At 33.5% G+C, this 19342-nt stretch overlaps 1 protein-coding gene across 1 annotated transcript in view; it reads right to left on the bottom strand.

Annotated features, from left to right (window-relative positions):
• LOC111051055 (glutathione hydrolase 1 proenzyme) overlaps positions 1 to 19342 on the bottom strand; it is a gene marked incomplete at its 3' end in the record, with an annotated part of 91327 nt that overhangs the window by 13568 nt on the left and 58417 nt on the right. Inside the window, 1 exon segment of the mRNA XM_039443912.1 lies at positions 11159 to 11379. Coding sequence (XP_039299846.1) covers positions 11159 to 11379 — 221 coding nt within the window.

Genomic DNA, 19342 nt, shown 5'->3' with positions numbered 1-19342 from the left:
TAGTTCATTAAAAATACAACCTATCATGTACGGTATGGTTCTTCTTGACAAACAGTTTCATATTTACTCATAGCTTCATCTACTTGAATTTCTGGAGTATGTACCATATTAACACTTGATGCTTTAATATGACTTTCTTGATAACTAGGCATTACTTCATTACTTAAATTCTTACAACTATTTTCTTGCACATGAATTTGACTGATTAATTCTGGTTTTCTTACTTCAAACCTGTTTAAAGTTTCAGATTCAAAATTTATTTTATTCATGTCTACAGCTATATCAAAATTTGACCTTTCCTTAACTGGGAGAGCAGGGCTGTCGTTTCGTCGTCCCATTATTAGTTTAAAGGAACATTATGTCTTGGACGATTTGCATTCATCTGATTTGAAGTTTGAGCAGGCATATAACCTGGCGGTGGGAAGCTGAAATCTAACTGGTAGTTGTTAGCTGGTCGATTTGAATTTGATTGATTTGAATTCACAAGTTGATGATTTCTATTATCTCTGAAATTATTCTGAAAATTTTGATCTCTATGACCATTATTGTTTGGTCCATTTTGGTACCTTCGATTTTGGAAATAATTCCTACCTCCTTGATACTGCTTATTATTATCATGAAACATCACACCATTTGAATTCTGAGACCTATTTCTATCATCCCTATGTTCACTCTGATGAAAACTTATTGTTTTATTTTGACCTCCAGCTTGAGCATTGCTATGATCACGGGGCATTTGTCTGTTTACTTTGTAAGTGTCAGTATTGTCAAACTCATTCAACAAACAAATAATCTCATCACTAGTCTTAATGTTACGAATAATAGCAGCTGTAGATATATGGTTTCATCAAAATGACCTTTCAAAAACTTGAAAATAGTATCTTTATCTAAGGCTGGAATTAGATTCTTAGCAATGTTGAAACGAGAAATATAATACTCAGTAAGATTCTTAGATAAGTTTGGCTTATATTTTCCAAATCTCAAATCATTTCTAGCAGATGACTGAATGTCGTCTGACCACATTCTAGCAATGAATTTCTCTTTAAATTCTTCAAAGTTATTTACATCAAAACGGATGAAAATCCACCAATCACGATGAGCAAAATTTGAATTAAAATTGTTTTCCAAAATACCCTTAATTTTGATCCAGTTTGTGATTTCATTTCTCTCAAGATACTCGGTCAAGTTTACTAAGAAATGCATTGGATTCTTTTTGTCAATTTGCATTTGGAATTCAAACCTATCGAAATTACTATTGTTACCAGTATGATTACACATCGGTTTTGTTGACATGTTAATTTTATTTATGTTTTTCCTAACCTCAGTTATAGCAGCTGTATTTTCTTGACAATCTATTTTCAAAGAGGATAATACCTTGATTTCCTTGTCTACTTTTTCGTTTAATTCTACAACCTCTTTTTCAACATGCTTAATACTTTCATTATTTTCTACATTGATAGCATTTTGTGTCATATTTTGTTGCTCAACTATGATCTTATTTTTTTTTACTCTTTCATTAACCTCATTGACCTGATCAGAAATTTGAATGATTTTGTTTTGCATTGATTTTTCTACATCTAACATTGATGTTTCAAGATCATTAGTTTTCTGCTGTAGATGACCTATTTCTTTGTGATTTTTACTTAATGTATCATTTATCTCTTTTATTTCCCGCTTTGTACTAACCTGATCTAGTCTTATGCTAGCAAATTCTTGCTTCATATCATCAAACCTAGCATTTTGATCTTGTTTCAAATTATCAATCTTAGCATTTTGCTCATCAATCTTAGCATTTTGCTCATCAATCTTAGCATTTTGCTCATCAAACCTTTGTGTTAGGAATGCTATAAGATTTATATCATTTTTAGCTCCTACCATACTTGTTTCATTTGATATTTCTACTACTTTCTCATGAATTGTTACATTTGAAACGTTTTCACTTACAGCTACACTATCGTTTGAGTCATTGTTTAAGGTTAGGTCTAAATCTTGTGATTCTTCATCTAAGTTTTGAATGTTTTCACTTGATAAACTATGAATGGATCTATCGCCTATGAATGAGAAATCCAGTTTTCAGAGCAAACCAACTTATAATCTTCAGAAGGATTTTGGCAATATACAAAACAATACCTTACACACTTAAGCATCTAAAATCATTACGAGCTAAATACTTATCCAGTTTATACAGTTGAAAACAATGGCTATAGGCTTGTATACACACAAATCAAAATACACAAACTTAGAACACCATAAAACTGTTCAAAACTAAATTTAAAACATTATAAATTTCAATTAAATGGAAAAATATTCAGAGAGCACAAAATACTTCCATAGCCAGCCATCATTTTTAGAGAAGAAGGAAGCCAGCACAAAGAACAGAGCAAAGCTTTGTAGACACCTCAAACCAGTGACGACTTCATGGACACGTCACCAAAAAATTATAAATTACAAGTTTAGAATTCACATTTTACATTTGTTCTCAATAAAACTTTATTTTGAAACTGTTATTTTAATTTTTTATATATCATCTCTATTTAAATAATCCATTTATCTGTTAATTCTGTCAACTCAGCATCGGTGACACCATGGAACATGCAACACAATCATTTACGATAAATTCTCAGTCAAAAAGTTGTCCGTATATCGATTAATCTGATATTTACTATAAAGTTTTATAGATCTCGAATTGAAGATTCGATTCCAATCGAGAAAAAATGTAATATTACAGTATTTACATTCAAAATCTTTGATTTACAACCCCCAAGACACCCGCTTATGAGGAGTTGAAATTCAGTTGTATGTCAAAAGGTGGAGTATTGGACCAATAACTTATCCTGAAAGTTACATTATTATATCTACAACAGTCTCCAACTATTGAAGAGTTGAAAACTGTGATGTTTTGAAAATAAATTCAATTTTAATATAAATTATTGTTGTTTCACCATTTTATTAAAGCAAAAATCTCCCTATTGGCCATCCAGACATTTATGGTTTTATTGATGCAAAGCTAATACAAGTAAATGGCTGATACCACGGTATGTGGAAGAAGACGGTAGGTGTCACGCGCATGTTTGTGCTAAATTTCCGGTGTAGCTGACGTCATTTTATATCCAATCATCTGTTTTTAGCAAATAAGTTTCTTGAATTGCCAATAGATGTTGAAAACCTCGGTTGGTGGTGATGACGCAATCTAGCTGGCTGGCCACTGCGCACACATTTCAAGACCACTACCGTTTTTATCTAAATACCGTGGCTGACAGGGGTCAGCCCCCCAAGGGCAATGGCGCATGCCCCCCCCCCAATCCAAGTGTAATGCCCCCCCCAAAGTACCCCAATTCCCAACCCTTTAGTTTTTAACATTAGTCAGTGTATGACAATAAAATTCACATCTTACATTCTAATCTTCCAAAGGACATTATTCCCCTTTGGTCTTGTGAGGAGTTCTTTCTGTTTTCATAATATTGTAAAAATATATAACATCGTTTCTTATCTCTTTAAAATAGAAATAAAGTATCTTTTTGATATCATTTTTGAGACTAGCAGTGCACCCGTTCTTTTTCGGGAGGACTAGAAAGTACTACATTACATCAGGAAAAACTACATGACAAATATTTTAATAGGAAATTGAAAGATAAGTAAGGGAGGCTTTGCTTTTTAAATGTTAAGGTTACTTATAAAAAGTTGAATAATAATATCGTTGATAATTCTTTATTGCAAATGAATATTGCATAGCAATTTTGGTACCTGAACATTCATACAAATTTGGAACGATTTTATTCATACAATATATAATGTCGGCAAGTTTAGGTATTCTAAATCCTATACTATTGAACGAGCAATTTCTGTTTAGATGTTTTGATGTTTAAATGTTTAGATGTTTATGTTTGTATTTCACCAGATCTCGAAAACGGCTCTAACGATTCTCACGAAATTTAGAACATAGGTTTATAATATAAAAATTCGATTGCACTAGGTTTCATCCCTGGGGAAACTCGCTGAAGGACATTAAAAGAATTTATCCATCCTTGGAAAAACAGCTGATAATTTCGTCCTGTTGATGATGGAAGTGAGTGAGCGAGTGCATGTGTGTGGGACTGAGACAAAATTATGACTCAGCTGGTGAACTTTTATACCTAATTCAATCAGGTACTTAGTGGCAGTTGTACAAAAGCCGGTTCAATTTTAATTCTGATTAATTCCAGTAGAACCAATCAGATAAGCGATCTTTTTGAGATGGTCTTCTGTGATTTGGTTCTCGTGAAATTAATGAGGATTAAAATTAAACATGCTTTTGTGAGAGAAATTTTTGCAATCCTCTGGGAATTAATCTCAATCCACTGTGATTAGAGAGAACCTTTCTGTATGAATTATGAATATTTATTATAATTTATTTTTAGTGATAATTTTTATATGCTTTTGTAGGTACTCCAGAGCGGAGCTCGGTGCCCCGATATTTATCATAAATTGGAACAGGTTGTCACTGATGTTGTGTTGTTGGTAGTATTTACTTTTTAACATTACAGGAGTAAATAACACAAGTCGAACAAAATGTATCTTTAAATGGTTTGGTTTTTGGAATAAAGATATCATCTGAACAAGTACATTTTGTAAATTCTATCTATTAACACCAAATATCGGAGCACCGAGCTTTGCTCGTTATTTATTCATTGATAAACAGAACTCAATTCTTTAAAATGATTGGGAAGGACTAACAGGCACAGCCCAAAACTGTTTCTTCCCCGAATTTTGATTCATACACTATAAAATAATGTATAGTTGGAATATTTAATATTCCAAAAAGTAGGATACACTTGAATCCAAGTGAAATTTCTAGTCCAAATATTTGAAAACATAAAACTTCTAATTTGGATTGTTTACATACCAAATTGAATAACAAAATAACACTCACTAATCACTTAGAACTGTAAAATAATGATCAAGTTTGAATATTATGATATATACCATCTCATGTCAACAAATCCGATTACTGCATTTTGATCGAGTCAATTAAAATTTCTAGATTTCTCGCGAGATACGATAAGCTAATTGATTACACAGCTGACCTCCCACACAGGCACACGCATCTTCTGTTATCGATAGACGACGAAATAAACATCTATTTTTCCAAGGATGAATTATCCTTTTCATGTCCTTCAGGGAGTTTTCTCAGGGATGAGACCTAGTGCAATCGAATTTTGATATCATAAACCTACTATATTCCGAATTTCGTGGAAATCGTTAGAGACGTTTCTGAGATCCGTTGAACATAAATAATCATATAACCAGATAGCCAGATAACCAGATATAAAAATAGAAAAACATAAACAGATATACAGAAATTGCTCGCTTAATATAATAGGATTAGAACTTATAGTCCAGTCAAATGGTCGTTTTTCAAGAAACAGCCCCAAAATAATTTTTTCGCGACGGTCCTATATTTGTATGTATTTTGGTTTTATGTATTTTGGGGCGCTGAATTCTAATCTGAAATTTGCTGACACGCCAGAGGGCGACTTCACCCCCAAAATTTTGGACTTTTTCTAATTTTCCCATTTAATCTCGAGAACCTTGAATTTATCGAGAGAAAGTATTCTCTATATAATATTAAAGATAATAAAATTTCTAGTGAATTGACTGGTCGCGCAGGACTACTTTTTGGATTTTTTATCTGAAGTGTTCCACAAGATACACAACTTTGAATGTGCGAGAAATTTGTGATATTTCCCCCATTTTCACAGTCTCGTATATGCAACATTGCGTATCTTGTGAAACACTTCAGATAAAAAATCCAAAGAGTAGTCGAGGTTGTGATGAATTTTCTCCTCTTTTCACTTCCATGAATTATACTTATGTTTTCAATACCGTTCAAAATTTACAGCCAATTAAATGATTATCTTTATTTTCTCATTTTTCTTGCGATTTTACTGTTATTAAAGAGTCTCTAAAATGAGTACAATACATGATAGAAACTTGCGATTGGTCTTAAATTAGAGAAAATTTCATGCTCTATAAGCTGAGTTGCCTTAAATTGATCTTGCATTACTGTTTATATCGAAAAACTGTCGAGACTGTGAAAATGAGAGAAATATGCAATTTCTTGATTTTTTTAAACAAACGTATCTTACTTCACGATTATATTTTTACAAAAATCATTCACCTCACATAAAAGAGGAGATTCTTTTCTTCAAATTAAGACCAAGTATCATTTTGAGTTACCGAGACACACAGTTTTGAATATAGAAATCGGTCATTTTTCTATGCATTGAAATATGGGCTGAAATACACTAAAGGAGGAATTTCCTATTTTCCTATTAACTAATTTTAGTGACATGATACATGATTTTCAACCGCCTTGACGTGCTGATATGAACGAGCTGTAGTACGTGGAGATGTGATCATTCAGTCAAAAGTTATATAAGTGATTAAGTTTTGATCCTGGACGTATCCTTATGTGTGCCCCACCCTAGGAAATACTGAAATCTAACGAGTGATTCTCATAGAACATATCCCTCGTAAGGTGATTTCAGCCGAAATGTGTTTCTTTTTGTTAGGAAGACCATGAAAAGGTATTATAATGAAAATTTGAATTTTGGCTGTAGGACATGATTTTCTATTTTTGGGTGTATTCCCCCTCCCACCACTACTAAATTCAAAAATAGGTACCTAAGGAATTCGGTTCAGAATTAATATTGTTAATTCACGTGATGTGTGGATTTCTATCATTATTAGAAAAAGATCCTAGTTGTATAGGGTAGAAGTGGTGGGTTTGCATAATTTTGGAAACCCCTTAAAAAAATACCCCTTTTTTGAAAACTCTTAGCTCCGGAATCAAAAATCGTAGAGTACTGCACGACTCAATATATTGAAAATTTTATTATCTTTAATATTTTAGAGAATGCTTTTTTTCGAAAAGTTCTCAAGATTAAATTGAAAACCGTAAAACGGGGTTACTTAGGCCACTTTTAAAATTCAAACACCTGGTGAATCTAGACAAATCAATTTACAGATTTGAAACTTAGTGCAAAACTTGGGTCTGTATCTTGACTTATTGTTTCATGTAATAAAAAAATTATTTGAACAATTTTTCACCTGAAAAAATATAAAAAACATGGTGGTCTAAGTTTCCCCCTGGAATGGGGTAACAAAAACCAGGTATGTTAAATGAATGTTTGGCTCAAGTTGAATACTCCTGGGGTAACTAATTCCATACACTAGACTAAGAGAAACAATATTCATGTTTAAAAAACTGAATTTAATGGAGAAAAATAATACAATTTTTATTTTTAAGATTAAATGAGTGAATGAATGAGATTTTGGCTCAAGTTTAACACTTCTGGAGCAACTAAATCCATACACTAGACTAAAAGAAAAAAAATTCATGTTTTATATGAGAAAAATAATAGTTTGAAGAATTATTTACATTTTCTAGATTACCATAAATAATCATTTCAACTCATACAAAAAAGTGTGGCTTTTCTTGTGGCTTTTGTTACCCCGTAGACAGACCAGCTGAGAAAAGAGAAGCATCAGGAAAAAAATAACCTCAAAATTGGAGAACTAACTGATGCATCATCTAGACAGACAATTGAGGTTATGTTTCGAAATAGTTACTAAACTTGAAAGAGAACAGACTGGGATGGACAAATAAAGTTATGAGGGGTATAAAATTTGGTACAAATTTCCTCCAAATAATAAAATTTTTCAATGCTTCACTTCAAATCTTAGTAATTTTTTTTTTGCATCAGCTTGAAGTTTGTACAATTTCCAACTCATAGATCTATAAACATCCAGGATTTCTGAAATCAGTGTTACCATCATGGGCTCTTGAAATTTACTTTGCAAAATGGCTTTTGTTACCCTGTAGGCTTAAGTAACCCCGTTTTACAGAACTTGAAAAAAGCCCGAAATTTTTGTTTTTTTGGGAGTTTGGGGGTGAAGCCGCCCTCTGGCGTGTCAGCAAATTCCAGATTAGAACTCAGCGCCCCAAAATACATATAGAACCGTCGCGAAAAATTCTTTCGGGCTGTTTCCTGAAAAACGACCATTTGACTGGACTATTATACAAAACAGAAAAAAGTAATGAAGCATTACAATAATTACTTGATCACTGTGTGGTAAATAGGGTGTAGATTTGAAAGATTGAAATTGGCTTAATTTGATATTTTTCACAAATTTTTGACAAGAGAAGTTTTTTATTCTGTCAAATTCACTAGAGTTTGCGATGTTGTTTATAATTGCATTCCCATTTCATAGACATTAATATCATCATGAAACGCTTTCGAGATTAAAAAAATTATTAGATTAAAATGTACATTACAATTTAACTTATCATTGTGCTTTTAAGAAAATTAAGTTGCAACAGCAAGGAAACTTGAACAAAGGACCATTAAAAATTAATTAAGCAGAGGAAATCAGAATAATAGTGGATGTTCAAGTTATAATTTATTTTTGTCAAAGATTTACCTTCAAACTCATAGGCTCAAAATTACTAAAACTCCTGCATACAAAATATTATAAATTGTATTTTTTATGCTCTATATTGAGTTACACTTGGCAAAATATAACATTGTAAAGGTGGGAAAAAGTATTAAAATTAACTACATTAGGATAATATCTCTATTTAATACCTTGATTTTTCAGCCATGATTCAAAATGTTTACATAAAATATAAAAAAAAATCATGCCCCCCCCAAAAATGTTGATGGCGCAAATTGCGCCATGCTCCCCCCCTTGTGGGCACCCCTGGTGGCTGATACAAAGTCCAACAGCTGAAAAAAAAGCTTACATGAAACAATTTTGAAATTTGTCAGCTGTTGAATGATTACAAATGAAAATGGGCTTTCTTTTTGTAATTATAGTGTCCAGCGGTTAGATTGCATAATATATCACTACTTACTAAGAAAAATCCATTTGTCTGAATAGGACTTTATAGTTGAATTTAATTTTTATTCAGTTTTGTGTAAAATTATTGTAAAGTTAGGGTAGAGAATTTACTTCACATTTTATTGTGGTTATTCAAAAGTTTTATAAGATTTATAGTTTTTTAATGTAAAAATAAAGAATTGAAAAGGTTATTCATTCAGAATAATTAAGGTAATCCTTCTCCATCTTTTCACGATAAAATATTGTAAAAATGAATTTTAAAAACGTTATTTTCATGTGAATTTTTGGAAATTGTTATGCGAAAGAAATGACCAAATGTGGGACAAGAAATGTAGAAAAACCCGTTTTATTCGTTCTTTTCTGAGAGTTCAGTATAACGTGAAAATGTAGAAACAAAAAAACGTTATTTTCAAGTTTCAGTTTCAGGTACTTTTCACGTGAAAAGTTGGAACATTTACACTTTTTTTCACTTGAAAAAATGTGATTTTCTCGACTTTTCCACCAGAATATGACGTTATAATGTAAAACTGTGAGGACATAATTTTCACGTGAAAAAAACGCTCTTGTGTTATCTTGGACTTTCCTTTCAGGAGAGGGAGAGTCATGCATATTTAAATACATTTTTAATGAATTAAATTTCACTTAAACTTATAAGGTGCTTAATGTAGTAAGGGGAGAGGGGGAGAACTTGAGAAATTTGATAAAGGGGTGGGGGGATCTTAGTAATTGAATTATTCTGTTCAACATCTGGCCAATATAACCTAACATAACAAGTGGGCAGTGAGTAATATCATGTTCATACTCAGCTCCAATATCTAGTATTACTCAACTTTTGAACCCTAGAGGGATCTCAATTCCAGGCCATGATCTCCCACTAGCAATAATGATGAACCCCAAAGTTGAACAGAATAATTCAATTACTAAGATCCCCCCACCCCTTTATCAAATTTCTTAAGTTCTCTCCCCTCTCCCCTTACTACATTAAGCACCTTATAAGTTTAAGTGAAATTTAATTCTAGTTTGATAAATTTCTCAAAATTAAGTTTATATTCAAGTTGGTGCCATGACCAGTACCAACCTAAAGGTAACATTGGGGGAAAAAAATAATAAATAAATAAAAAAATTTTTAGATAAGACAGATAAATTTATTGTGTTTTAGATTAGACTAATCACAATTATTATGAATTGTTTTCATAATAATATCCTTTGTTTTTATAATTTTATAATATTATTATAACCTTTAGAATTGAGACAGAATTTCAAAACCATAAATGATTATACAATCACCAGTAAGTTACCAACCAAATTTAATGTATATATATATATATATATATATATATATATATATATATATATATATATATATATATATATATTTTTTAAGATGTCTAGATTTCCATTTAAAATGTAATTTTCCATTCTTCAAATATTAACATAGTTTAATTTCATCATTAATCCATCCATTCCCACTAACAAATTTCATTCTCCTTCCCCTATACAATCCCAACACATAACCTAAAAGTGAATTTCCTGTTCCTCCAATAACAACAAACTTATTAGTTCAGCTGAAGATGTGGTAGGTTTTACCATGAAACCTGGTTCTGAATTATAAATTAATTTTCGAATAAATAAAAGTGGTATTGACAATATCAAAGTCTTATTCTTCCAATGATATCAATACAGCTGGTTATGTATTGATATCCATGGATATGTATTGATTTGTATTGATATCAATAGGTATTTGGGCCAATACACATCAATACATATCCATGGATACCTATTGATGTGTATTGGCCCAAATACCTATTGATATCAATACATTTTTTTATTGATCTCTATTGATCACTTCCACTAGGGGTTGAGCCTTAGAGTTCCCAGTCTCCCTTTTTAGGTATAGTTAGCTTCGCCATCGATGCGCAAAATGTCAAGTTAATCAGTTCAGTAGTTCAGACGAGATGATGCGTCATAAAAATTCATGTATTTCCTATCTGGTACATATAGGGCTATGTATAAGCCAGTTCTTGTCTTTATTATATTATATTTTTACTCAAAATTCTGCAAAAGAAGATTCTTGAGCTAAAAATCTTCCTGATTTTTTTTCTTTCACATTGTCCAAAAATATTTATGAGGAACTCAGTTTACATAGCCAATAACCCACCCAGATTTTCTATAACTTGTTTTCATAAAATTTCAAAATCCACTTCTACCAAATCTCTGTCCATCCTGTTTTATAAATTTAGTTCCATTTTATAATAAATTCTAGAACTTGGCTCACCATATTCCAAAGGGTGTTCTTTTCCATTAAACATGTCCTGTGAGGCTGCCTTGGGTGCTGTTTCTTTAGCATTCAGTATGTACGACTTCTTCTCACTCTGATGATAAATATTCATGACAAATCCGCCACCAATGCCCACCAAATCCATACGAACCACTCCATCACAGATTGTTGTGGCAATTGCAGCCTCGATTGCGTTGCCTCCTTTCTTTAAGATGTCCCTTAAACAGAAAACGTTTCCTCACCCTTCATTAATATTTTAATTATTGTAACTGCAATATACAGAGTCACTTGCAATTTATAGAATAACATAGCATCACTAAAATTAAACAAGTTGACTTTATTCCACAAAACAGTATAATAACTTTTTATACTGTTTAGAAAGTGTTTAGATAAGTTAGAAAGTGTTATACTTCTTAAAGTGCTCGGATAAATTTTAGTGGAAACTGGAGTAGTCAGGTCTTTCCATACCTTAAAAGGAAACATTGAGCTTAACCATCTACTGAGCTTCTGAATACGGTAATCATCTGCGTTCTCAACACTATGGTAGTGATTGGTCTAGTATTCTCATTCACAAATCAGCTGAAGACAATTTTCAATACATATGAGTTTTTCAAGTGTTCTTTTCTTTTGAAAAGTAGGAAGCCCAAAAATGACAAAATTAGTAAGATGAAACTATCGCCTGCTTTAAGTGGTCTGAGAAATGCATTACGGTACTCATCGCTTACAATAAATACGCAAGAATTTTTGGTCGGAAAATGAAAAACTTAATTATCTGAATTTGAGGAGAATCTATAGATCTGAATTGAAAGCATCTAAACTGAATACCAATGTTAGGTTTATCGAGTCGGCAAGCAACAAATGCTCATCAATAAAGAATTTTCCAAGCCTTGCCATGTACCTCAGGGAGTACCACAAGGTTCAATATTAGGACCATTGCTATTTCTTGTGATTATGAATGATGCAGGTTTCAGCACTGATTCAAGAATAGTTTGCTATGCAGATGACACATCCAAACTCTTGACCGATTCTGACATTGCAACTCTGAGAGAAAAGACGTCTACTTGTCAAGAACAAGTAAGCCTATGGTTCAGGGCAAATAGCTTGCTTCTCAATAGTAGAAAGACACAAGAAATGATCTTAGGTTTGAGACAAGTGGATGAGAGGAATGTGAAGATTCTTGGTATACACCTCAACCAAAGACTAACATGAGGCTCTCATATTGATTATGTATGCTCTAAGCTGAACCTAGTTTTGTATCTCCTACGAAGATTGAAGGAATGTGTTCCTAAAGATTACCTTAGGATGATATACTTTGCTTTCTTTCAAATTACTTTTTCGTATGGTCTCTCTCTATGGGGATGTTCTCCTGATACTCATAAAATCCTACTGCTTCAAAAGAAGGCAATAAAAACTATTTCCAATACGGTGCTAACTACTTGGAGCACTGCAAGCCATTGTTCAAATTAAAATAAAATTAATTTTATTCAACAAAAACAACATAAAACATGGTAAGTAAAAATAATTACATCAGCACACAGCAAATATAATAAGAAAGTAAACCAAATAGTCAATTTTTCTAGAAAAATATTTTCATTCAATTATTTACTTATAATTTTTTTAATATGATCATTCAGGGGATGATCAGAATAGAAATTCCTATATAGGTACTATTCAAATCAAGTTTTAACATTCTATCTTATGAAACGAATATTTTCTGAAAATTCCGATACTTAAAAAATATTCAAAATAAATATTTTTTCGGCCAATTTTCTCTAGGGGTAAGTACCACGATCTCGGTATTATCGGAATAACTTTGATAGGGATGTATTTTGGGGAAAATGTCATTCAACATAAAATGTTCAGTTCTAGAAGCTTTATAATTTCAGTTTTTTCATTTTCCAAAAATCTCAAATTTTAATTTTCATCAGAGTTTTAACCCTCGAAAACAGCACCCTTCATGATTTTTCGATCAGGTTTCTGCACATATTAGTCAATGCTCCTGAGTTACCTCTTTTTCCAATAAATCAGAACCCATAATAATTAAGCTTATCTAAGAGAGAATTCGATTCTAGGGATGTTTGCTATAATAAAAGAATTGAAAATAACTCAACAGGGGATGTTCTTAGAGAAAATCTTAAGGAAAATTTTCTGCTACTTTTTTGTGTTATTTCAATTCCCATTGAAAAAATTGCAAAAAATCATAAAATGTAATTCACACTTTTCCATCCCCTATGTTTAATACCTAAAAAAATATACCTCAGAGAATATAAATATCATCAATTATTTTTTCCACATTCCTAACCATATAGCCTAATCGACCACATTATGAAAATTGAGAGAGATTGGTTTAATGCAAAACAAATTAATGTTAATCATTTTTCAAGTTTGGTTTCAATTCACGCACAAAATGACTAAAAACTGTACTTTCGGACATTGAATTGAGAATCAAATTTTATTTCAACTCCTTCAAATCTAATCATTTACCCATTTTAAAATTTATCAACCATCAGTATTTATTCATTTACCTCGGTACTCATCACTTACAATAAATACGCAAGAATTTTGGGTCGGAAAATGGAAAACTTAATTATCAGAATTTGAGGAGAATCTATAGATCTGAATTGAAAGCATCTAAACTGAATACCAATGTTAGGTTTATCGAGTCGGCAAGCAACAAATGCTCAGCTGCTTGGAAAATCATTACAAAAAGTTCAAATACCGTACATATCAACAATGGAAAACATCAGTCTCTCCTGATGCGTTCAATAAATATTTTTTAGAAGCAATAGAGAAGATTAACATTAGTATTACCGCACCAGAAATATCTTTCAAGTTTGGTTTCAATTCACACACAAAATGACTAAAAACTGTACTTTCGGACATTGAATCGAGAATCAAGATTCCAATAAAATTTTATTTCAACTCCTTCAAATCTAATCATTTACCCATTTTGAAATTTATTTACATAAATATTATCAACTTTCAAAACATAAAACATTGTACTATTGTTTATTTCACTGTTTATTTGCAATAAAAATTTATTTGAAAATGGTAACAATTTTTACTTTCCTTGCCCTATTACCATAGGTAAGGAAAGTATAGCTTTCCGAAAAAAATTAAGGTACCCCAAATTCTAAATTTTTATACGTTTCAAGGTCCCCTGAGTCAAAAAATGTGTGTGTGTGTGTGTGTGGTGTGTGTGTGGTGTGTGTGTGTGTGTGTGTGTGTGTGTGTGTGTGTGTGTGGTGTGTGTGTGGTGTGTGTGTGGTGTGTGTGTGTGTGTGTGTTGTGTGTGTGTATGAGTGTATGTTAACAGAATGACAGAATGACTTGAAATTTGGAAAGTAGGGTCCTTACAATACAAGGATCCGACACGAACAATTTCGATCAAATGCGATTCAAGATGGCGGCTAAAATGGCGAAAATGTTGTGAAAAACAGGGTTTTTCGCGATTTTCTCGAAAACGGCTTCAATGATTTTGATTAGAGTTATGACTGAAATAGTCATCGATAAGCTCTATCAACTGCCACAAGTCCCATATCTGTAAAAATTTCAGGAGCTCCGCCCCATCTATGCAAAGTTTGATTTTAGATTCTCAATTATCAGGCTTCAGATACAATTTAAACGGAAAATTTCGAGTGAAAAAGATTGAGCATGAGAATCTATACAATTAATGTTCAGTAACATTTTCACCTAAAATTGAAAATAAGCTCGAAATTCGAGAAAATGTGATTATCCAATTGCAAACGGTTGATTCTATTAAATGATTCACTGTGAAGAGATAGCAGACCTCGTGTGTCTCCAGCGTTATTGCCCTGTCACCAGCTGGCTTAAATCTTTGAATAGTGGACTTGAGATGCGCGGGAACACTAGCATCAGGTGATCAATTTTCATAACGGCAAGGAAAGTTTTGTGAGTGCGCCACACCAGTTTTTTGAATTTCCTTCTAAATGATGTTGAATTGTTGGAAAAATTTTTGTATAAATGACAATGCTGAATTCAATTCAACATATATCTATCTATATATATAAAAGCGAAATGGCACTCACTCACTGACTGACTGACTCACTCACTCACTCACTCGCAGAACTAAAAATCTACCGGACCAAAAACGTTCAAATTTGGTAACTTAACATACCGTTGGTCCTTTAGAGGCGCACTAAGAAATCTTTTGGCAATATTTTAACTCGAAGGGTGGTTTTTAAGGGTTGAAAGTTCGTCTTTTAGCATGTATATTCTTCTTATTCTCTTAATTATGATTGAAAAAAGGCCTTACCATATGTTAATATTATAGAACTATAATCTAGAGAGAGTACCATACCTCTTTGAAACTGTAGTAATTCCTTTGTCTGCTTTTGTGATAATTGCATCCTCATTCTTCAATTTGTTTGAAATGGATTCCACCAGTTCCATATCTTCTTTGGATCTTTCAAAAATTTTATTGAAAAAGGAAATAATATGAGTAAAAGTGACATTTTTGAAAGATCCAAAGGAGATATGGAACTGGTGGAATCCATTTCAAACATATTGAAGAATGAGGATGCAATCATCACAAAAGCAGACAAAGGAATTACTACAGTTATCATAAAACAAACAGATTATAATGATAAAGTAGAGAAATTCATTAGAGTGTAATGGGCCCTACATGGGCCGTGTCTTCGAGAGACGCTCGGGTTACGGAATGTTGGAAAAAGGAATAAACACTTTTTGAAAGCAAGCTAAATAGTTCATTTATTTACGATGCCTCTTGGTGTGAAATAATACATGGCACCTCTACGGTCACTCCTCGCTGGGTCGCTGTCCATGAGGCGTGGCTTTGGGGTGGAGAGTCGTACACAAACACTTGATCTTGCTACTACTGGATTCTCAGTCAGAATGCGAATAATTTGTTGAGTCTCCCTTGAGGAAAACTTATGAAAAAAACTCTCTCCACTCCCACGAGCGTTCCTCTCCTGGAGGGAGAGAGAACTCACGTCCTCTCGTCCTCTCTTTACATCCACTACTTTATATCCACTTCATTACACCCCCCCATGAAAAAAAATGTCAATTACCCTAAACCAAAAGCTAATTGGGTACTAGACATTTTGTACATCAACATTTAGAGGAAAAAAACTAATGAGAAAAATGAATGTACTAATAATGGTACAAAGCTAGACAGAGGGTCTAATCCAAAATTTAGACAAAGGGGTATCGAAAATGGGATGCGACTGAACCTGAAGTGACTCTACAAACCCAAATTCCAACCAAATGATGTGTAAAGTTTCGGAATTTACTAAAGTAGTTCTGAATTTTAATGCGTGGAATACACAGGGTGAGGTGCCGTTTCAAAAATAATCATAATAGCAATACAATAATAATAGCAAAGATACAAAGAAACATAGTACAAAATATGTACGTGAACAAAAGGCAAATAAGCAATAAACGATTATGTTACAAAAGATAAATATTCAAAAGCACCACCAAATGTGCGCGTATAGCATAGAGCGAGGTCTGTTTCCTCCCTTTATGCAATAAAATCATGAACGAATAAAATCAATCAAATAAAATAGCAATGAAACAATGACAAAGAAATCAAATCTCCATAAAAAAAAGTTGAGTAGTGATTCATCAATGAAAACGTTACAATTTAGAAAATTCAACAAAACTACTAAAGTCCAAAAGGCTTTCATAGTGCACAATCAACGAAAGTCTTTTTGCACTAACACTTTTGTCATAAGTAAGATAGCTGAAAATAACATGCAAAGAAAAAAAAATGATTAGACAAACACAATAATAAGAAAAACACCAATAATGACTGAAATATGAGTCCAATAAAATAAGTCCAATATAAGCATAATATTAAAAATCAATAGTTCAATATTATCAAGCAGATGAAGAACACACACTTCCCCAATTTCACTTGGAATTTTTGTACCCAGGCCCCAATACACTCCAGGCTGGAACAGTTAGATTGCCACCTAGCCGGCAACCTTGCCAGGCTTGGCAAAGCGGATCGCCACCTCTGGTACCAGCGCCTCGGTTGTTGTCGGTGTAGGGAGCGTCACTTCACTCAGGGGCAGGCCATCGTCCGGGGAATCGGCACGACGTCCTCTCGCCAGCAGGTAGTTGTAGAAGGAGCATCGAGTGACACCAGTCACTACGCAAAATATTATGATGCAGGTTGCCGTCACAGCAAAGGCTATGGCCACCGACTTGGCAACGGAACTGGACTCTTGGCTGTGAAGCTCAGCTTGTAGCTTACGGCCATGACTCTCCACCTTCTTCGCCTCATGGATGAGCTGATTGCTGGAAATCCCAGGGGCAGGCATAGCAAGCCACTGCCGCAAAACATACAAACGTTCTCGATGTAGGTCGGAATGATTTTCTTTGATGAACAGTTCATGAATGAGCGATCTTTCTCCTAGATCGAATATATCTAGTATCACTAGACTGAATATGATATTAGTTCGGTTCACCGTAACTTTCGATACACCTGTTGTTGAAGGTAGTAAACTGAATTTTTCTGAGTGGATGAAACAGTTTTGTACATTGTTCATGATACCAACACCCACAAGGATTTCAGACTTCGTGTGAGGCTCATTTAACAAACATTCGCGAACAATTCTGATTGGCTTACTAACACTGTATAACCAATCATTAGTCTCTGGAATTCTGTATAGTACTGGCTCAAAATGTTCTGACACTAAATATTTTTTGCAACATTTTTGTACCATCTGCTCGTTTCCCAAAAACAGTTGGAAAACCCAGCTATTAGAGTTCAATAACACTGGTAAGTTTGGCGGGCACAATGTATATAGTTCACCACTGCACTTGCCTACGTCACTATGTGTCATAGGAACATCGTGTGAAACTGCTAAAAAGTCTTCTTTCACTTTGATGACAAAAAATTGATTGCTTTCAGTGTCTAGAAAAGGAAGAGGTTTTACGGAATATAAGGTGAAATATCGGTTAGGAGATTTTAGAGGGATTTCTAGGAACAATCTAATTGTATTAGAGGTGGATGCAGCGTGTACTGTAATTATATGGTAGTATTCGTAAATTTGATCAATGTCAGTTGTCGTTTAAAGAGATAATCCAGTTCGCAATTTATTCACAACTTGTTGTAAAATTACTGACAAATTTTGAGGTGGTAACAATAGTGAACTGAGTTTACCAGCAGATGTAACCTCCAGTGACTGTCTAAGTTCAAGAAGCTCTTTTTGAACTTGCAACAAAGTTATTTCCAATTCTCTCATTAAAGAATTCACAGAATGTGTTTGGCCTAATGCCTGTTCAATAATTCCTAATTCACTTCTAATAGTACGATTCATTTGACTTCCTTGCTGTAAAATTACTTCTAATAAATCAAGAGAATAGATAGAAACTAAGACTTCAGACGCACTTTTTTGCTCCAAAACCCCCTCCCCCCTCTCCCCCCTCGTCCATCCCCGCCACCCCTTCCCCCCGCCTGGTGGGTGGAGGGTGTTCTAAAAATAGATTTCCCCTCTCTCTCTCTCTCTCCCTCTCCCTCTCCCTCTCCTTCTCCTTCTCCTTCTCCCTCTCCCTCTCTCTCTCTTATCTTATCTTATCTAATCTTATCTTATCCAATCTAATCTTCCCCTCCCCCAGTGAGCACGAGGGGGATGAAGAAGGAGAGAGTGATCTCTCTCTCTCAGTGAGGGAAAAATAATTTCCCTGTGAGGGAAAAATTCTCTACTGTCAAATTAAAGTGAATCCATATTTCTACCTCTAATGCTATACCAACAGATTAAAGTGAATGCTAGATGAGGGAAAAAAATCCCTTTGAGGGAAAAATTCTCTACTGACAGATTAAGGAGAATCCATATTTCTACATCTAATGCTATACTGACAGATTGAAGTGAATGCTAGATGAGGGAAAAAAATCCCTTTGAGAGGGAAAAATTCCCTTGGTGACAGATTGAAGTGAATCCTTTTTGCTATACTGTACTAGTGAATCCTTTTTGCTATGCTGACAGATTGAAGTGAATCCTTCACTTTGCAGCTACGCGTTACACCGCTTACCAGTCTTTTTGAGATTTTATGTTTTCGGGGTCAATACGACCCCTTTGTACTGTGCTAACCCCATTTTTTCTGTAATTATTTCGGCTACCTGATTTTCTGTAAGGTTATGTTGTTTGGCTTCTATCCAGTTCATATGAAAACTAACCCGAGCATATCTGG

This window comes from Nilaparvata lugens, unplaced genomic scaffold (genome assembly GCF_014356525.2).
Source record: "Nilaparvata lugens isolate BPH unplaced genomic scaffold, ASM1435652v1 scaffold2071, whole genome shotgun sequence".
Classification (NCBI taxonomy): Eukaryota; Metazoa; Arthropoda; class Insecta; order Hemiptera; family Delphacidae; genus Nilaparvata; species Nilaparvata lugens.
The sequence above is the reverse complement of the archived record's forward strand: the minus strand, read 5'-3'. Positions and strand labels throughout refer to the sequence as shown.